Source organism: Cephus cinctus, unplaced genomic scaffold, assembly GCF_000341935.2.
Source record: "Cephus cinctus unplaced genomic scaffold, Ccin1 Ccin1_scaffold0153, whole genome shotgun sequence".
NCBI classification, from domain to species: Eukaryota; Metazoa; Arthropoda; class Insecta; order Hymenoptera; family Cephidae; genus Cephus; species Cephus cinctus.
The window spans coordinates 817075-839618 of NW_014332881.1; the positions used below are offsets into that span (position 1 = coordinate 817075).

The following is a 22544-nucleotide window of genomic DNA, read 5'->3' on the forward strand; positions in this document are numbered from 1 at the left end:
ATATATATATATATATATATATATATATATATATATACTTTGAATTTATTTTGCTCCTTATAAATCGATCGATAATATATGCATAACCCAGTTCGTATCAGCAAACTACCACAATACTCATTTCAATTGTCCCATGCTAAGTAATTCAATGACCGAATATACCGAGAGGAAAGTTGTGCTAAATTATACTGAGTCAAGTCGATGTAAATTTATCAACCATTATCTAGTTTGAGTATAATAAAATAAATGAAAAAACATAAAAATATCTTTGTATATTAGATTTACTCGGATATCACTAAGCATATAACATTGGTGTTCAAATATCAAGATTCGACGGTAAAAACACATGAAACAAACTGGAAGTGGAATTACGACGAAAGCAGAGATAGAATCGGCAGTGAATACTTAAAATGATTTGACGTAACCGGATGTTCGTGAAAAATTGCCATCGTCTAAGAAATTTACATTGACTAACAATTAAATATCTTCCGGTTGCAGCTTTGTTACAGTGAGACTTGTGAAAATGAATTTTTAGTATACGAAAAGTAAAACAATTTATCGAATCAATAATACAAAAGAAAAATATGGTTTAATACAAACTCCAAATATATTTACTAAAGGGATGTCTATATTGGTAAGAAACTCGGTTAATACTTTTAGCATAAAACTGTATCTGATAAGCACAGAAAGACTACATTATAACAAAATATTTGTATATGATTCGAGCTTTATTCGCCTGGAAAATCTATTCTTTGGTATTTACATTTTTATATCAAAAGCAACAATCGATAATCGATTCTCATACCCATCTTGTCTGTGGTTACTAGGGAATTTGTTCCGCGATTAGTTGGTCTTACAACTAGGGTTAGTCGTTAAGAATATATAGGTTATGGTTCCATGTAGAATGCGTTAACTACAAAGAACCTGCATTAAACGTCACTTGAAATTCCCATGGGGTTCAGAAATTGAATCCTGCGTGAAACTTATTCCACGGTTTAACACAACCGATACAATGTACGTTATAAACACTTTCAACTGCTTAATGGAGTTCACGTTGTTCAGAGTTGGTAGGAAGTACTTTAACAATACAATAGAGGTGGTTAAGGTAGTTGCTTCGAAGTATTAACCCAGATCTAATTGTAAGCAAAGTGAAAGCTGTACGATAAGAAGCTAAGTGAAATATTTCCATTATATTAGACGTGTTGAAAAGGGCAGAGGGAAAGGTAAAGTTCTAATTTAAACTATTTATAGTACACAGCTGATAATTTCTGTCGGTAAGGAAGATTTCTCTTAGGCATAGACTCTAAACCATACAACCTCTACAGGCTATGTATGCACGTGCCTACCTATATACAAAATTCACTCGGAAACCTTAAATCTTTCATAATCCTGGAAATCCCAAAGAGGATTTCTCTGGATATTACGAAATTCCATCTCCAATAATTCTACGGCACAAGGGTGTAATCTCTTGCTACTAAAACGTATCGATTACTAATTAGTAATAAAGGTTATGAAATATGATACAGATTAGAGAGCAAATTTTAGTCCAAACAATCATTCCGTTCAATATTAATTCCTTGCGCCTATCTTACGATTCGTTCACTTTTCATATCCATCTATTTTTATTCCAATAAATTACTCAATAACTGTCTGAGCAATCGGGTCATAAAATTGAAAAATATTCCAATATACGAATGTCATAAAATACTACGGTGTAATATAGAAACTATAAATTATTACTATGCAATATGTATATTATCAGACTGTTACTATGCTGTACTCAGATAAAACTTCTCGAAGTGTCAAAATTGACTGAACGACTTAACAGATACGTCATAGCCTTCGCTAACAACTCAGACCTTATTTTCTACGTATTATCATACTTCCAGGATGGTCTCTGTCGAAGCAAAAATGATTTAACTGCAAATCATAATGGAATATAAAATGGAAGAAGTACGGAAGCCTGTAAAATAACTAACCTGTAAAATGATGATTCTGCAATTGGTAGTAATGCGGTCGACAGTTCCAAATCCTTTTACATCTACAAGTTGGTACCTGCAGGGAACTGAAGATTTGGAGAGTATTTCCGATTTCCTTTTAGTCAAAGATCAAACCATTTCCCAACGTTATACACGGTTTACATTATTTTCACACAGCTGCAATATGACAACGTCGCACTGACAACCACGATAACACGGTAATACTAGGATCTTTAGTATGACTACACTATCGCTGCTGTACTGTTATACTGTTGAAGAGGAGAGTATTATGCGGCATTATTTTCTTTCCTATTGTTCCTGTAGCAGGCTGTTGGCTATTTCGTTTCGCTGTTAACGTAGATTTAGCACACTCTTGCGATATCCGTGAACTCTGATTGTCCTCGTTAAGGATTATGTTTCACAGCAGATCCGCGCGAAGAAAATGTAACGGGTGTCTCGTAAGAAATCTGAAATAAGAAATCTGAAATGAAAAATCATCACTGAATATCGTATTTGTATTGGGTGAAGTAGATTGGCAAAAGATGTCAAGCTTAAATATTTCTTTAGCATACATCGCTCCTGTCATATGTCTCAAATTGCATGACTGTTATATAACGGGTGTGTTAGAAACAGAGGGTATATTTCAATCACGAAATTTCCACATAAATGAAAAGTATCAGATATCACCCACTGCCATGGTTCTTATATGAAACCCAGTTGTTCTTGTTATATACATTATTTATATCGGGTGTCGTTAATCCAGGAAAAGCTGAGCGGTCACCGAAATTTCCACGTAAATGGAAAACACTCGGTGTATTTTTAGTAGGAAGGGGGTTAAATGTGCTTTTTCGCCATAGGATTGTTTCTGTCATGGGATGAAAAATATATGAACTTCTTTTCGTTTCTACAATGAGGGAAAAAGATGACGACTTTACGGCAGAAAAAAATATTCTTTGAAGCGTGCATTCCTGTTAAAAGTTTTTTTTTTCCATAGCAGTGAAAATGAATGCTTATCGTAGAAAATGTAGAAAAATGTTGCAAACACTTTAATGGGAAAGTCTGGAGCTTTTAAGTTCTTTGCTCTTAACGGCCTTAGTGATATCAGGATATATTCGTAAGTCTCAACAACCCTCGAGTTTGATAAGCTTTTACGTTTTTTGATACAAATCTGACCAAAAGTTTTCCTCTTCGGCGAATTTGGAAAATTTTCGAGTTTGGGGGACCCAACTTTGATCGGCTTCTTCAAAAGAAATCTGAGAATTTTTAATGGCTCCTCTTTACCCCTCTGTCAACATTGACTCCCTGCCTCTTATCAACTTTCTTCGGTAATCAATTTTAATTAGTGCGACATGCTGAGAGTTTACAGAAATAAATCAAAAACATGGAAAGCCTCTAACGCGCGGATTGACGTCATCGAAATTAGTTGTACGCTGGAAATTCAGAAAACGGAGTATTGGGATACAGCTGATTTATTGGTGTTGATGAAAAAAAATTAATTTTTTTGAAGTGTTATTTTTAACAAAATTTCTTGAAAATAACAAGAGTCCTTAAAGATACTTTACGCACAGCGAAGGCTACTCCGTGGGCTGATAAATTGAGGAAAGGTAATATTATATTGCTCCCTGGATCCTTAGAACCTTTTTTTTTTGGATAACACTGAAGAGAATTGTCAGAGGTCGTGGGACGACCAATTGCCGGGGTAACTCGAGGGTAACTGGATGGAACTAAACTTTGCTCTTTTTCATGCAGAGTACGTATCTTGCGAACCTATCCAGAAGGACAATCAAGCAAATCTGAAAAAAAACTCTTCGCATTCGTTTTAGTAAATTTTTAGAGATCCTTCTCATGGGCGTAGGATTAAAGTTCTTTTCAGAATAGAAACCCGTCATTCAATATCACTGAAGAAGCTGCATTGACATTATTTCAGAATAAAAAATTGAAATTATAAATCATAATTTAACAGGGAGTAATATTTTATCTGAAATTTCATCTTTTTTTTGCTTCTTGAAAACACACTTTCTCCCTCAGAACAGATAAGAAGATTGGAGAGAAAAATGTCTGAAATTTTATCCATTTGCACAGTCTAGTCGTATCAAGTGAATAGGTACTAATGCAAATATATTAACATAAGATCACCTATAGGACTTTTCACGTTACAATATCTCTATATACTTTATAACGGGGTGCCCGGCTCGTCCCCGCTATAATTATTTTGATCCATAGAGCCGCCAGGGAGCACTAGAGGGCTAGGAATTTCCGAAAAATTAAGAGTTCTGATCGGGATTCGAACCCGATACCTTCGGACTGCCAAGTCGAGCACTTACCACTGTGCTATTGAACCCACTGTCCGACCTGATAAGTCCTATTTATTTATTTTTCGGTCATTCCTAGGTGGTATCCCCTCCAGCTCTGTAACGCCACGTTACAACTTATACACACATATGTATATTATACTGCATAGTTTTTATTCATCGATTTACAAAAATGTGCGCTTTCAAGATGCAAGTATAAATTTTTACAAAAAATCAATTTGGAAATTCAAAGAGAAGTCGCTATGTGTCATCAATGGAAAATGGAGCATAAATCGAATAACGCGACGCGCCAGCATTCGCGAACTACTAAAAACCCCGTCGCAGTGTCTCTACGTTAGTCGGGTTGCGCCTAATGGGATTCTTTGAGCGCACGAGAAACTAGATAAAATGATGGTAAAATTGTTAAAAATATAGATCCCTATATACTATAGGTCCTAAGTTGATGAAAATATGGAAATCTTTATGTCAAATGGTAGATGGAACTACAGGAACTACAGAGATAACACTGTGAACGGGCCTTCCAATTCTACGGGATATGCCCCAGTTTAACGTTAGCATCGCTTAAACAAGAAGTATACGAAGGAAGCGATAAAAAGGACAAAATTTTGTCGAGAACATAAAGAAATGAAAAATTTAGCAAAGTAAATAAGTGGTAACGACAATAAAAAGAAAATGTAATAAATGTTAAAATAATATGCTGATATTTTTTTTTGACATTTTCCAATTATTTCTCGTATTATTCCAACAAAAATTTAGTTAACGAAATGCCGGCTAAACGATTCGTATTATTCGAGAGACGTACCTGAGTCTTCTGGTTCATGAATATGTATACGGAGAGGATTGACAGTATAAATAATAATTCTGTGTTATAATGGCGACGATTCGACCTACCCCATTCACTGCACAACCCCTGTATGGACGGATGAATGTTTTTCAATTCATATTAATGGAACCGAAAGCCCAAGCTCCGTGCGTAAAAAGATCATTTCTCAGATTTTCAGAGACACGTCGAATACTCATCCTGCAAAATCTCACTGGGTAATAATCCCCACGATTCTGAGAAAGTCATTTACAAGTAAGGCCACCCTATAACTTTAACCCTACGTAATATCTACTCTGAAGAACTAAGAAACTCAATTTGCAACTTCCTTACCATTCGACACGAATCTAATCTCACCTCGTCTCCTCGTCTAAGCGACAAATTCGCCCTTGCGGACGCGCCTTCATTCAAGAGGGCAAACAGGTACAGCAGAGCCTATACGATTATCCCGAAAAAAGGTATAAAACCATAAATTAAAAAAAGCTTATTAAAAAGAATATCAAAAATTTCATTTGTCAATTAATAAAACAAAAATGAGACTGATATCAATGATAATAATAATAAATTAGCACTCTTTACCCTTTATTTTCAATCTTTTGATCTCGTTTGATATAATTAATTATGTAAGACAAAAAATGTAATACCAATTGACAACGAGGAGCAGAAGCTTAATTAATTTCCAACCTACTTAATTAGCATCTGATTAAATAAGTCTGACTAATATTTATAAGACGTGTTAATTGCTGCTGACTTTTAAAGTCTTTGATGGCGGCTTAAAATATTCCTGAATAACTGATCACGGTGAACGTACCAATTAATTAAAAATACATTATTAAGTCTTGCAGCGATCAAAGAAATTATAATGCCCACCCTCAAAGTCGATATCTTCTATAATCACGTGCTTATCAACCCACGCAACATAGGCAGCAACATAATAGGGCGCACCTTCGTAAATATATACCAATATATAACTCGGTTATACAATTTGGCAAAAATAACTTAATTTCGAGATTGTCCTATTAATATACGTTGAACGTTGCAGTCGCTCATCAGCTTCCATAATTTTGTGGGTCCAACTTCAAGCCCAGATTCCATGTAGTGAGTAGACTAGAAAAGAAATGCATATGCCATTAGAAGAATCAGTGAAACTTAACCTCAAAAGAATTTAACGATTTAAACACTGATGACAACATTAACGCATTGTTAGGATAATTATTTTCATTAGTTGGATATTAACCCGGGCTCCACGCATGGGGCGTCCGAGACTGTGATACCCCAAATCAATGCTCATAAAATGTGGAAAGAAAATCGCTCGACGATTCCCGGAATGGGGATGAAACGTATAATATAACCACAATCCATTAATTTGTTATTAAAATGAAGAAATAACAAACCGTGCGACAATAGTATCCCACAAGGAACATCAACCATGTAACATACGTCCATGTAAATACGACTAATGAGGCTGGTTATTCTTCACGGGACGGATGACAAAACCCTCATAACAGTAGATGAGTTACAGGAAGACAGAAGAGGGTAGCAGAGGACAAAAAAGTCTATTTGCTAAAGGCTGCAAACAGATGAACAAACGTGTAAACTGAAACGCTAGCTAGGAATACCTTTGCTTGTATGCTGACAAAATGGGAGTATATTGACTGAAACATAAAAATAATTAGTCGATACGTAGAGCGCGAGGGTAAAGAAAGATATTTTGTATCACAAGAATTATATCAACAGTTCAAGATAGTGAGTAGATACGAAAAAAAAAAAAACGGTTATAGTACAATATTGTATACACAAGAATTGCTACGTGACAAATAGATTATTCATACCAATTGTGGAGCATGGAACTGTCGGACATTATTCCTTTGAAAAATGATGGCGTGCTCTCTGAAAAAATTTAAAAAATGACAGCTTCAATTTTTTACGTTATAAATAAATACTAAGGTGGATTACGTATGGGGTATAAAAATAATTGATTTCAATGAAATTAAAAAAGTCATTAATACATTTTTTTTTTTAGGCAGCATCTACTATTGAACATACCTTGTAAACTTTTCATCGATTACCGTAACTGGCCTTGTAATTTTTGGAAGCATTCGGAGCGCTGCGAAAATTCATATTTGACGGCCATTTACGGTGGTTGCGGCAAATGGATGCGGTAGATTGGAAAGAAGACAAAGTGGCGATATTAAAGATACTTCAAACTTTCACGGGTTTGCAATCTTGGCTCGTGTCCAAGGCGGTTATAGTATTTATAATGCCTGTTGAAAATATTTCGAGAGTCACGTGATCCTCCTGAACCTAAAACCACAATGCCTGATGTCATGGAGATATTGGAAATCCAAATTCAGAGAACACGTGTGCCGCGACGATATTAGGTCGTGTGTAGTATAGGATGCTTTTGAAATTACATATTCCTAGCAAGATTTTAGTATAGGGTTGTATGGTTACAATTTTACGTACCCGATTGAGATCCCAGCTAATATACAGGGTGTAACTTTTCCTGCCTCACCGGCACCCCATATCGGCTGATGATCCGTCTTCTTCTATTTATACTTATTTTCGTAGGTATAATAGTTCCTAATGCTTACTGCTTACTTGGTACTTGTCTTCTCATAGGCGGTCCCGCAGGAGATGAAAAACTGTTTAGTTTCATGTAACAATCAATTGCTAGTTATTTAACAATGAGAACAATCATTCGATTGAAGTACGCCGGAAAGCGACAGCTATACCACAATATTAATATTATTTCTACAACAAATATAAATACCTATAGGGAGGCGGATTCTCAGCCGATTTGTACTCTCTCGTTGGACCCCGTAAAAGGCGGTCACCCTGTATAACTTTTAATGTGATATATTTATTAGGTGTAAGTTACATGCAAGTTATTAATTCCTAGTCACATGTGTAAAATGTTGTATCCATTATTTTTTTATGAAAAGGTAATGTTGAATTTAAATAACAAAAATAAATGTATAATAAGTTGTTACGTATTTGACTAGGAATAAATAGATTGCGTGTAAGTTAAATAGGATATATATGTTACATAAAATTTTGTGTTTGCTGGGCATAGGCACTACAGGCTGATACTTTAGGTTTCATGGACATGTGCAAAATTTGATTAGCATACTTGGAGCAATGATGCAACAATATTGAAAATAAAAAATTATGTCGAATTTGTTGTTACGGTCATGCTCATTTGTCAAAGAGTCAACGTCATTAATTTTATGGCAATTTTACAGACTTCAAGCAGCACACTTCAGTTTTAACATATTGTTAAATTTTAAATTTCGAAAGCCGTGTAATTGCAAATTAGCAACACGTCATGTAACCAACGGAACGTATTTCGTATTTTTTTCTTTTGTTATTACGTTGTTACTTACTTCTTTACTCGACTGTACTGTTGGTTATGAATTTCAGGTTAGTTGAAATTGTGCATTTTCATATCTTTGTTTTTCAACTTTGAAATCAAGATAAGAATGCGCCGATAAATTCCACGGCCCAATCAGATCGTTGAGAATGGTATGAAATTAAATTCCAAGAGACACCACAAAACGCGGTCGGATGCCTTTCGTGTCTTAGATTGTATTTCCGTGAGAAATTTTCTGCGTTGCGACGCCATGGCGTACCAAACCTAGATACCTCGTCTTTAAACTATTGTCGAACATTGGAAAGGTATCGAAGCAACTGAAAAACAAACAAATTATAAATAAATAAATAAAAGAATAAGAGTTACCGCGTTCCGAAGCCAGGGAAACAAACAAATAAATAATGTTACTCGTGGGGCTTGCCCTAATTGCACGCTGCTGTTCCATTAGTTTCGATATTACCTGACAGATGGCGCAGTAACTTAAAATTCAATTAAAACGGCAAAGAATTACAAGCAAAATCGTTACAATTCTTTTCTTCCGTACTCAGTGATTCTAGTAGATTTTTATAAAACGAAACGCCATTGATTCTCACAATAATTTTAAGGAACATTGCGAGAACCTCGACTGTCAAAACGGCAAAAAACTTAATTATATTGCTTATATCTTTCAACCTAAAGCGAATTCACTGAACGTAGAGTTTTTTTTTCATTTTTCACACTTCTTCCTATTAGTTTTCTTCGTGGATAATATTTAGTGACGTTTAATAACCAGCACATAAATTTGACCCTGCACGATTTTTGAGGTTAATTTCACATTTATTATTTATCTCTTTATAATCCATTTTCATGATTATCAGCTCGCAATGTGCAATACGTAATGTTAAACAGTAACTGGTGTTAGTGGAGCTATACAAAATTGTCGCGTTGCAGGTAAAAGTCCATCAAGTAAGATATCTCTTTCAGGATGACGTAACCTTTACTGAATCAATCTATAGCTACAATAAAACGTTCATACCTCTATAATAGTGAAGTTGTCTCAGCATCCGTTGTGTTTCGAAATTCTTTCAACTTCCCCCTGGTTTATTTCATTCCAAATTCCAGTAACTAATTCTGCATTGGGGCGATATACAAGACGTAGATCTTCGAAATTCGCGTAAACATCGTCCATTAGAAACCTGGTACGAATGCACAATTCCGTGGGAAGAAAAGAAATAAGCACAAGGGAAGAGATACTCATCGCTAATTTTAAGATCGATAAAAGCATCGAGCTACGTAAATAACCCCGTGGGATGTTGTACTCATTTGGTACAATCGATGCGAAGAAGGTAAATGTGAAATGAGCTGAAGCGAAATTGCAAGAAGGATTTTCACAGTTTATACCAACGAAGATTAAGGGTGTTACTCATTAAAACACTTAATTACATTATAATAGAAATATAGGGTCGAATTAATCATACTAAACCCGTATATAAAACAGAAGGGATGCGTATTTTAATATTTAAGGCGACATTAAAATGGCCAGTTAGTCATATACGGTAAATTGTATTTCATTATGTTTATGATAACCGGATATTCAAAATCCATTAAATCATTAACATAAATGTAAAATCGTTAAGTCAAGTACAGTGTAAACGTGTCCGGATAGTTTATCGAAAACATTTTATCCAAAGAATCTTTGATCGAAAAAGACATTTTATCGAATGACATTTGATCGAAAGGAACATTTAATCGAATACGGAAATATTCGGCGTATTTGCCGAATTTCAAATTCCTCGAAACCACGTTCGTCGATGACAATTTATTGACTGTTGTTATTCTAAGGGGGTATGACTAGCTGTTTCAATTTCTTGTCTTAATTTTTCTTAAATATATATATGTATTTCCTCCGTTGCGTGATGAGCCACAAATTTGTTGTTGTTTAGACTTATATTGTTACTAATCCTGATAGCGTTTGTTTTAGGTGAGTAAAATCGGTGCACTCAGTCAACTGTCTGTGATAGGCTTAGAAATGGTTAGGTTAGGTTAGGATATGGCGGAATTTCGAATTCCACACCAGTGGGACCTAGTTAAATAAAATCGTCAAATAAAACCGACCGCACTCACGTCTACAAGGCCGAGGCTAAAATAAATTAATTAAAAAAAAAACACTGCTGTGATAAGCCTCGAAATGGCTAGGTTCAGTCAGAGTAGGTTTATTTTATTCAGTCTTATTTACAAATATAATAAGTTAGAGCAACCTGTAGTTACAGCACATTTCCGTACTGTTTTCCAGACAAGAAAAATCTCCTTAGACCGGTAGTAAGTAAGAAATCTTTATATTTCTATTTTAAAAAATAAATACCTTTCAAATATTTTGAATTTCCGAAATATTTAATATCCAAATATTTTCTTCAATATGACTTCGGAATACGTTACGAGTTCCAAAAGCCGGAGGCTAAAGCTCAACAGATTCATATATTATAAGGCTGAAAGCAAAAGATGTAAATAAAAAAAAAAATTTTCTTTAAATCCAGGGCACGAAATTTTTGCAGAAATGTAAATTCGATAAACAAATTTTCGATTATGTGTCTTTTCGATAAACTGTCCGTAAGTCCAGTGTAAATAAATATAGGTTATCGGCAGCGTGAAATCATTCGAGCAATCGTCATAATATAATACATAGTATAATTTTAGTCTAATCGTACCCTAGTTATTGATAGATTATCGAATATCTGCAAATCCTTTCTTCTTTAAACTTGTATTGCATAACGTAAACGTGACCATAACGACTAACGTGACTAAACGTAAGTTACGTCGATTACTCCCCTACTGAAATACACCCATTTCAGGAGTATCGTTTATTTCCGTCAGCGCCAGAGCAGACAAACAAAGAAGATTTGTGAGAAAAAAAAAAAGTACGAAACAAGCAAGAGTCAACGATGCGAAATAAGTTTACCAGGTAAATCGAAAAATACATCAGCTTCCAGTTATTCCATCGATTCAAACAATGGAATATAGGCACCACGTAAGACCGGAGTACATCATAAATATTGTAATGACTTCTCTAGATCTGCTTGGAGTTGCTATGTGAACTGACAAGAGATTGAGGAAAGGTTGTAGAAAAAAAAAAAAAGAGAGAAAAAATATAAATTGACATCGATGAGAATTGAGAGCGATACATACCTGAGATAGCGAAAATAGAAGCAGAAAATTGCAGGGGATAGAAGAGGAGGAAATACGAGAGAGAAGGCACAATGTAAACGCAGGCGCAAGGCGTCGCGACGCTGATGTCCCGCGTTCGTCGGGACGCTACCCATTCGGTGATTCGTCTCATTCGTCGTCCGTCCGCGACTCTGATTTCACGTTGCGACGGATTTCAACCGAGAAATTCTTCTGTTCAATCTTGACTTCTTTAATTTTTCTCTTTCTCCTCTCCCTGTACCTGTACGCATTTTTGCTTCTTTTCGCCGGCCTCTCTTTACTTTTATTCTCCTTTGTATTACTGCATTGCTACTGTCGTCGTGTATCTCATTGGTTTGGGAAACTTTTGTATCTTTACAGTTTTAAAAGAATAATGTTTCTTTAATCACGTCGATGATTAGGACGCGTTACGTTTGTGCGTTCTGGTGAAAGTTTCGACAATGTGATCCGATACGTGGTGAATAGATGTACGGTCTTTCATTTTCAATTGGAAAACATTGACTGAACGATTTAGAAAATAAGTAAAAGGAGTTATTTGATAACTTTGGACGTTGCGAATGAGGTATATGCAGGTCGTGAGTGCGAATACGAAAAATGCGGAAAGTTCAAAAGTGAGGACGATAATATTAAATTGATAAGTACAATAATCACAGAATTATGGAAAGGTAAAATAAACTAGAATTATTGGCCAAAAGATTCATTGCCAACGCGAACATGAGTTATCCGTACGAGGTGTAAAGTATCGAAGAAAAGATTTCATAAGGTGATCCAATGAAAAGAAAAGCAGAAACAAAGATTGGCAAACAACTGAAAAGTATTCGCAGGAATTCGTAGGGACAGTATAAAAGAAAAGGAGAGATAAAAAAAGGGAAACCTTAAAGTGTAGCCAAAGAAAACATGAATCCTTGAAAGTCCATAGACTGCTCAAAGTACCAAAGTCTACCCTAGTCAAGGCGATAGGTTAACTCGAATCTGAAGAAGAAGAGAAAGAAGTGATAACAACACCAAGAGAAGATTCTTCAAGAAAAACTAAAAGAGCGATTAATTAAAAATGACGAAGAGAATTAGGGTAACTTCAGAAAATCCATAATCAAGGAGTAACTCTCTCGTGTAGACGATCAAACGGGAAAGAAAAGAGAAAATTGTGACAGGAAGAGATGATCGGAAAAAAAGAAAAATCTTTGAAGCCCCACTAACTTTACCTCGCGAATAAAAATAAAAAAATAACGAATACTCACAACAATGCTACAAACATTCAATAAGCAGAATTCATCAAAAATAATTTTTAAAAAACATCACGGTAACACCCAAACACCGATAGCACTCTCTAAATGAAGTACCAATAAAAAAGAAAGTTTCAAAGAACAGCATCCCAATAATAGAAATGAACATAACAAACCTAACAAACACAACCAATTCATCACCGTATGAATGCGGTTCTGGAATAGATTCCTTTCACACAGCCTATGCGCAAATTCACGGGTATGCCAGTCTCCTGGTATGCATTTTCGGTTCCATAGCGAACACCCTCAACATAATAGTCCTAACCAGAAGAGAGATGAACTCACCAACCAATGCAATTCTCACTGGTCTAGCCGTAGCAGATCTTCTAGTGATGCTGGAGTACATACCATACGCGATTCACATGTACCTTTATGACAGACCAAAACGAGACCGTTTCACATACGGCTGGACACTGTTCGTCCTGTTCCATTCAAATTTCAGTCAAGTCTGTCACACCATATCGATATGGTTAACAGTGACCCTGGCGGTCTGGCGTTACATAGCCGTGGCTCATCCTCAAAGAAATCGTGAATGGTGCAGCTTCCGCAGGACCATCCTAGCCATAGCAGGAGCTTACGTGATCTGTCCTCTGATATGCATACCATTCTACATGGCTACAAGTGTCATGCCCAGCATAGAGCTCCTCGATACGAATGGAAATCCTATAAACAATATCACAAACCTTACCGAGGACATATACGTATTTAACACAACACTCTACTACGTCCAGTTCAGCGAAACAGCTCGTGCCAATCGGATTCTGAATGACATGTATGTCTGGATATACAGTGTGGTCATTAAGATCATACCATGCATAGCACTGACAATACTCAGTCTCAGGCTGATCGTAGCCTTGATAGAGGCTAAGAAAAGGAGGCAAAGACTCACCGAAGCCACCGCGGTAGTCAAGACTAATGACGATAGGGAGAACAAGAAGAGCCGAAAGAAGAATAATAAAATGATAGACAAGGAAAAACAGACGGACAGAACGACCAAGATGCTACTGGCAGTCTTACTTCTCTTTCTCATCACAGAATTTCCTCAGGGCGTGCTGGGATTGTTGAGCGCCGTGCTAGGCCACACATTCCTTAAGACTTGTTACGCGAAGCTTGGTAAGTTTATCCTGAATGAGATTGATCAAATCATAAATACATATGTATAATAATATTTATACCGATGCCCCGGATTACCTTAAATTATTATACACGCGTGTATATTTTAGTACGCAGGAGCCATCTTATCCGCTGTACAAGTAAACCCTGCGGGGTATTATGTTTCACTGTTTTATATGGTAACGAATGCTCAGAGGACTCATAACAAATGGATAGTCATCGATTTTATAAATTTCACGCCTCTCCAATGAGGGACCTATTAAAATACATAAACGAAGGTCATCCAGATAATTTTTTCGTTAGATTGCCACCTATTAGTAATTGTACTATATCTGATATATTTTATAACAGCCATGCTGGTTATAACATCTTTCCATATGGATATGTATGTATAATCATCCTTTGCGCTTTAGACGCTTTAGCCTCTCAGCTGACATAAGCTGTGCAATGTGTAACGCGTCACGCCCTTTTTATTCATGTATATTATCTTACACGAGATTCTACACTCCATATTACCAAGGGATTGCCCTTATGCTAATGTCTAATACCTGCTTGGTAGACACACACAAGCATATATGTATATATAATTAATACCATATTCTTAAACCTGACTATTCCAATTATTAACAGGGGCATTGTCCTTGAATATTTCATAATTAGCCTTCCTTTTCAAAATATGTATATCCCTACCAGAGATAGTTATCGTAATCATCAATGCTAATGCTTACTTTCGTGCGAATTCTGGTACTCACGAATTGGTATATTCGTGAGTAAAGGTATATATTGACGCTTGTTTCTTTTTTTGAATTTCTTGAAAAATATAAATAAAGTTGATTATAGAGTAAGGCAGGATATCGAACATCTCAAAAGATTTCCGTTGAAAATAAATATAATTCTATTGGAGTTGTTAAATAATTGACAATTTTTTTAGCGTTTTTGGATATGACAGTTTACTCATAAAAAAAAAGGTAAACTCTAATGAAATGTGTTCTCCCGGTTTACTCGACATCGCTTTATTTAAGCTACTTGCCAGTTTCCAATGTTGCTCCAATGACAATTTTCTGTTTGATTCGTTTAGCGTTTTTCGTTCCACTTTGCATGCTCCAAACGTTCCCGTCCGCTATGATGAAATCCCACGTCCTGTACAAGAGATAAAAAAACGCTATGAAACAGCAGAAATAATTGTATTGTCGATCTGCGTCTACACGACTGCCAATATTGACACGCTTATCGACGTTATACTTGTTTCACAGTACCATTTTCAATTTTTCCAGTTGAACTTCTATTGATTTCGTTTCCTCTCCCGTCCGTCAAGTGGCAACGAGGATAAGCACACAGGAGCTTTTTATTAATAAAAATATTGAAAGTCCACTTCCATCCCTGGAGTTCATTGATCACCTTTGATCCATGTTAAGATCGATATTTCAAGAAAAATCTAAAAAAAATAGCATCAGAATTAGAACAAATTAAACTTGTTTGTCTATCAGGCCCGTTTTCTTCAACGCGGTTCAACGCATAAGCTCCGTTTATCTTCGAAATACAAGTGCCTGATTGGCTAATAGCACGGTTAATCCGAGTTTATGGATTGAACCGCGTCGAAGGGCACGGGCGTCGGTCTTTGAGCTTGAACGATGAACAGAGCTCAAGAGGTTCGGCGAACTGTTGAGTATTTTTAGAGGTCTGTACGTGTGTGTATATACTTACAAGTATCTCTGGAGGAAAGATCGGAAGAAGCTCCTTCACGGGTAAGAAGTTCTCCTCCGAAGAAAAATAGTTCTGCTGAGCTTTTACGAGTAAAACGTATTGAGAAATGACTTGAGACACGCCTTCGACGGACTCTACGAAAGTTCCCTCGTGGCGAAACATTATCCCATCCATTCGGGTCGTAAAGGGACGTTTCGCTTTTTCTACATGCTTTGCATAGAAACCACGGTAAAGGTGAAGTGCCGGTTGAAATGGTATAAATTCGTCATTGGCAAATAAAAGCGACTGTATCTTTTCATGAGTTTCATCCCTCCTGTCATTTTAAACCTTGTCGATCAGATCACCGATTTTTGTTGAGCTGCAACAGATTCTTGCTTGCAACGATGCAACCTCAATTATTAATTCTTCTTTTACGAGGGTTCTAGTGTTGGGACTGAATGAAAAACATTGAGTCCTGCTGGGGATTAAATTTTTACAAATTATCATTGATTACAGTATGGTGTGGTATGATTGTAGGGTCTTAACGTATTATCATGACAGGTAACAGAGTGTGTTAAAGAACCTGACTGTAATGAGAACTCGAGTTAAAATGCAGAAAATTGACTGGCAAAGCTAATTAACGGGATCGATGGTAATTGATGTTTTTTATCTGACGTACCATTCTTCCCGAGTCTGGCAGTCTTGAGATAATAATGAGAAAAACTAGGAAAACTTTTTAGTGTGTCTTATATCTGCAGCTGGCGTACAGAAAGGGCGTAAGTTGTGAGAAAACTCGGACGGTACGTGTACAGAAAAAAAAAGTCGATTTTGAAACTAAGATAATTACAGTTTCCATTTCGCACTTTCTAAGAGAATGATGGACTAGTCAATGGGGATCTTTGAAGAGCTAGAGACTGACACGTGTATACAAAAACCATATTGAATCTGAACAACGGTTTTGATACTCATTATTCCTGGGTTATTTTCGAACAAACGTTTCCGTATTTACTTAAGATTCAATAAACAAGAACTTAAACGAACGATGATCAGTTTCAGTGAATTTCGAATCCCGCATCCCCTATACGTGTCGTGCTGTGGCATTCGCGTATTTTTTCCAATTCCTTTCCAATTCTTCCTACTATTCGATCCTCAAAGTTCAGTAGAACACTGTTGAACCTAAATGAAATAAGAAAGGTCGTTAATCATCTTGATTAAGTCAAACAAAGTCATGGTTTAGGTCACGTTAAATCTTAAACTCTTTGCACAGTTGAAGGTCTTACATAATTATTTAAAAAATTATAATCCCGATAAGACTAAAAAAAGACAAATTGAAAGAGCCAAAAGTTACTTATGGCTTGTTAATAAATTATTTTCTAAAAAGATTAACAGCTTAACACTGTATTATTATTTAATTGCTAAGTAAGTAATTGCCATTTAATTAACCCGACACTGGTCATCTCGGGGTACTTAATTATCCCACGTGATTGACTTTATGTGAAAAAAAAAGCAGTGCTGAGTCGATAGACAAGTACTAAAAATTGCTCTTAAACTTGGCTACGATTGGAGCGTACGTTTAACCCACGTTTCGAAGCGTGTTGAATCATTAACTTTGTCAGACTTCACCATTGGTTTCCTTTTGGTTAACTTTCAGGCGATGCGATGGACATCCTGGCGCTAATAAACTCCGCCATCAATTTCATCCTGTACTGTGCAATGAGCAGGCAATTCAGGACGACGTTCAACCAACTTTTCGGTCGCTGGAAATTACTCGGCAGATGGATGCCCGTACCGCTGAAGCCAGAAAACAATGGAAACACCGGGACCAATCACACCGTCACGCAGGTCACTCAGGTCTAGCACAGGCGTGTCCGGCATTCGGTTTGCTATCCCCTTTAAAAGGCCACGTAAACTAAAAAAAAGAAATTAAAAAGTTCATTAAGACTGTGGCACAAGTCATATATCTGCTTCGACAGTCGCCGTTAATAAGAAAACTTTTATAGATTCAACATAGGCACAATTTACAAAAAAAAATCTTTTTTAAATATTTGATTACTCCCGCGTCAAAAATAGGATTTGTTGAGCGTGACAATTTTGCGTAATTAAATTTGCGAATACACCCCGAGCTTCTTTGATGCAAATTTTACTTGGGGATACAAAAAGCTTTGATTTGCGTATTCACGGAAAATCCTCTAGCACTGTTTTTACATTAAATAATTTTTTTTTAATCGTTCTTACCGACAAGTAAAATAATAGCACAAAAATACATTAAATTATACACCTCAGATATTACTTGGCTAGGATTTCAAGTGCGATATCTCATTATCTGTTATAAGGTTATAACTGTAAACCGAAGGAACTTTTATATTTAATATAAAAGAAAAAAAAGTTACCAACTCAAAGAAACGACTCGCTTCAAGTTTAAAAAGTTATTCGAAAGAAAGTGAACTTGAAGGACCAATTAATCTTCGTTCTATTAAAATGTTCGACTAACAACTTTTCCTTGGACTCGTTACACGACAAATGGAATATTATCAGGAGCAATTAGCCTAATTTTATAAAACATTAACGGACCAATAATTTTTATATCTACGAGTGCTTCTCGGTATTTCGAATTTACGAGCGACTGAATATTGAAAAATCTTCTACGTCGATAGTTGTTCAATGAACTGTTAAATATTACGAAAATTGGACAACAGACACGAGTTATGTATCGAATACGAACGAACGAGCGTAATTGTATCTACCGACGAACAGTAAACGAAAATACCCTGAAAATATGAATTAACATCTAAAAGGCTGTTACATAACAAGCGAGTGATGAATCTCCGTGGGCGAGATAGAAATAACATGTGAAATCTAATTTCAGTTCCATTACGGTGAATTGAGCATAAAAGCATGTATTATATACGGTGTCAAAAATCAGGCCGTAAATCGTTGGCCAGCACGTGCAGTCGCTCCTAAATAAATTTTCCAACTTAACTTTTTCTTTCACCTAATAAAACTCTTCTTGAACTAATAAAATTATGGGACCTCAACATTGATTTCAGTTATCAGATCATGTTATTCACGTGTCTATTATATAATAAAGTAACAAAATAATGTACAGTCCGACTGTAAAAGTGACTGGTCGAAAGAAAAATGTTGCTTAAGAAAAATAACTAACGAGTCGGCCTAAGTCGAGCATCAATAAATAACCTATTTTTAATAACTTGAATACATATATATAGAGCATTCTAGCAAAACTACTACGTCACAACAAATATATTTGCTCGTAGACAAAAATACCGAAATTCTCAATAGTAAACAAGTAACAATTTTCGTAAACTCTCTGTTAATAAACTAAGAAACGAATTTGACGCACGAAGTATTTATCGTCACAAGTGATTCCACGCAAAAACAAATTGGTGCTTCGCTCCTTTTCGTGAGCCGCTCGAAATAATACAGAATATTACAAAACAACGAAGGGACTGATGTAAAAATAATGCTGACCCCAAAGCCTCGATCTCTCCCACACGTGTATTAGATTGAGTCACAAAAAACGTTCCGTATTTTAAATAAAACTTATCTATCTGTATCGGGACTTTTTTTGTAACTCAAGCAAATATTTGCACGGTACGTGATATTTTTTTGCACAAAAATCACACGAAAAAGAGTACTTTAACGATAAATAAATCGAACTACGTAACGATCGAATAAACGAATCCGAGGAAAAATTAATTTCGTAAAATCTCGTATTTACACATGTTTGGTGTCCACAAAATGTTGAACGGTGAAGAGGATTTTTTTTGTGAAAAAAAAAAAAAAATACATCGAAACACTCAATAGACCCATTGTAAAGGCATTGATTAATAATCATTATGAACGCGCCTTTATATGGGTCAAACGATATGGGGGCGACTGTCGAAACACTCAATAGGTAAAGCAGGTAAATTCGCGCGCGATTTCTTAATGTATATTTTTGTTTTCCCATTCACATGTAACCGTTATACGCCCATAGTATACCGTTTCTATAACTCTGTACCTCCCTAGTACATTATTGTGCAACACAAAGGCTATGAAAAAAAAAAATAAGCTTCACAACATTCGGACCCATAGAATATGAATAATTCAGTACCCGGGGCGAGTGGCAAATTAAATAGCAACGTAATTTTCTAGCAAAAGACAGGAATAAAGAAAAAGAAAGCAAATAAGTAAAACGAAAAAAAAAAAAAAAAAATTTTTCTTCACAACATTCGGACCCATAGAATATGAATAATTCAGTACCCGGGGCGAGTGGCAAATTAAATAGCAACGTAATTTTCTAGCAAAAGACAGGAATAAAGAAAAAGAAAGCAAATAAGTAAAACGAAAAAAAAAAAAAAACAATTTTTGCCGCGAAAAACTTGCATCTTACGATTTTAATAATACCGTCACGCATATAATCTTGGTCATACGCGATACTAGCAGGCTAACAAATTTAGCAAGCCGTTTGCCGGCACTTGAAAAACCTTCGAGCGACGTAAAACATAGATACTATCATAATTTCAGTATTGAAAAAACTTACTTAAAATACGATATAAAATATTTCCGAAAGTTCGCAAAAACATTAACAGGCCTCTAATTGATAAGCGAAGCATGCGCGACTATTTGGCACAAGTCAGCTGTAATACTGGTACCCGCGTTTATCAATGAGGCACTCGAACCCAGAATATAAAAAATAATTTGCACATGCTTAATACACGCAATACCTATATTCGTTCTCATATCCGTCTCGTGGCAAGTGAACGTAGCTTATCATCACGCTACATGAACTTTGTGTACCACAATACGAATTACAAGGTTGTAAATTGATAGAATTACTAACTATGTAAATATACCACGCCAATATCCATGACAATACCTTAAAAAATTACACATTAATACCGTGGCTCAACTTACTTCATCTAGACATAAAACCAGGGGTTAGCACGATAACTACATCCGAATGAATTTATATCACCCAGTATATGTACATACACTAATCGGTCGCTCGAGGTTTTAAGATTTTACGAAGAATTACAGAGAAAAATAAGACAGAAACGAAATACAATTTGATATAAGACAATACTTGACGCCCGTGTATTTCTGACAGTGAGAAATAGATAAATGAAATATTGGTTTACAACGCGAGACATTGGTGCCTAGATGATATATCGATCACTACACGTGGAAGGACATAGAATAAATTTTCTCGATATCAGTCAATTTATTTATATCGGAGCATCGGGGGAAGTTTCGGATGTCGTGGATGAAACGTTTATCGGGATACTTGCAGAAATATTCGTGCGAATACGAGAACGTAAAGAGAACCGATAAGAGGATAGTGAGTTGAAGCAAAATTGATTGGAAGTAAAACTCACTGAGCAAAACGAAAAAAAAACAAAAAAAAAAAAACGATCGCTATAGCACTATATGTATCGGCTGTCTATACTGTAAATATCTGTAAATAATCGAATCGGTGGTAATGTCCTGTACTTTTGTTATTTTCGTAACGGAGTGTACAGTGTGTACATACAAAGTATTAACATTAGTGATACTTAATAATTGCGATATGCTGTTGTGATTATATACCCATATATATATATACATACTATATATATACGTACATTGTTATTATATATTTCTAATGTGAAACACTCAATAGGAGTTACTAAACGATAAAATTCCAAGAGGAATCTAAAGGAAATGTTTCATAATTTAATTAAGCTAACACAATTATAATTAGACAGCGTTTATAAAGCATTTAAGGACTGGCCTGTAATTATCTTTAATTGTGGACATTGAAGTTATTGTCGGATGTAATGCGAAGATGATAAATTCGGTGGGAGTGGCTGTGACCGGTTCATCGTTCGTAAATATCTCACTTCCGTCTTTATACTTTTCCCATATTTTTTAAGGTTTTGATTATTCGTCATTAACCTTAGGAAGACTTTTTGAATCAACTTTCACGAAAGTTTCCAGTTCGTTGCTGTAATCAGATAAGTTTTAATGCTGGGGGAAGGTAGAGCGTCGTCCTTTGAGCCCCGGACGCGCTCGTCCATTCTCACTTTATTTGTTAAGTAGTCCTCGCCTCCCTCTGCCCTACCAACTTAAATTTATATATTCAAGATACATTGTTAAATATTTCCCCCAAGAAAGAGAAAGGGAGTTTTCGTATCATTGGTTAAATGAGTTATCCACCAATGAAGATATTTTTGTTTAGTTAATATATCTATCGCACCGCTATCTGTCTTATTGTCAAAATAAAGAATCTCTGGAACTCTGAAAATTCCACGAGCCTGTAACCATTTTTTGTACTAAATCCACAGATTCACTGTTATTTTAATTCCTAATCGCTTTTTGTATGCGTCAGAGCTTTGTGCAACGAGGGCTTTTTTTTTAAGATTTCACATAAGAAAGCGAAAAAAAGTTATAAAGTCGGAAATGGAAGCATTGCGCATTCTTCGTGTTAATCAAAGTTCGCATAACAACACCTGGTAGATTTCAAGACCCGTTTTACAATTCAATTGTACGCATATGCAACGTTCTAGACAATAACGATTTTTCCCAGCAACGTTAATCCGAATAAATTTTCTTAATTAAAGAAAGCTCGCACAGCCGTACTATGAAAACTTACAAAGCCTGATACAAACAGAGGCCAAATATTTATTTTAGTTGTACAAGTGCGATTTCATTATTTGCTTCACACGTTTATAATCCTTACTGAAGCTTATAACGACACTGTCTTATGCATCCCAGCTAAAAGAAATTCTTCCAACTAGTTTTCGTCTTGGTGGCCAAGCA

General features: G+C 35.7%; 1 protein-coding gene and 1 long non-coding RNA gene across 3 annotated transcripts in view; one reads left to right on the forward strand and one right to left on the reverse strand.

Moving 5' to 3' along the window:
• The window catches only part of LOC107263452, an 8866-nt gene extending 6497 nt beyond the window's left edge, over nt 1-2369 (reverse strand). For both annotated transcript variants that reach the window (XR_003058432.1, XR_001536683.2), the window contains exon 1: nt 1980-2369. This is a non-coding gene — a long non-coding RNA (uncharacterized LOC107263452). The remainder of the gene's footprint in view (nt 1-1979) is intronic.
• Nucleotides 2370-11772: 9403 nt separating this feature from the next.
• Nucleotides 11773-19548, forward strand: LOC107263446 (sex peptide receptor). The gene is made up of 2 exons (XM_015730666.2): nt 11773-14060; nt 17395-19548. The coding sequence occupies exons 1-2, from the start codon at nt 13049-13051 to the stop codon at nt 17598-17600; spliced, it is 1218 nt and encodes a 405-aa protein (XP_015586152.1). The 5' UTR covers nt 11773-13048; the 3' UTR covers nt 17601-19548.
• Nucleotides 19549-22544: the final 2996 nt, after the last annotated feature.

Coding starts and splice junctions, on each gene's coding strand:
- LOC107263446 (XM_015730666.2), top strand. CDS start 13,049: ATGAACATAACAAACCTAACAAACACAACCAATTCATCACCGTATGAA. Junction 14,061..17,394: donor GACTTGTTACGCGAAGCTTG/GTAAGTTTATCC, acceptor GTTAACTTTCAG/GCGATGCGATGGACATCCTG.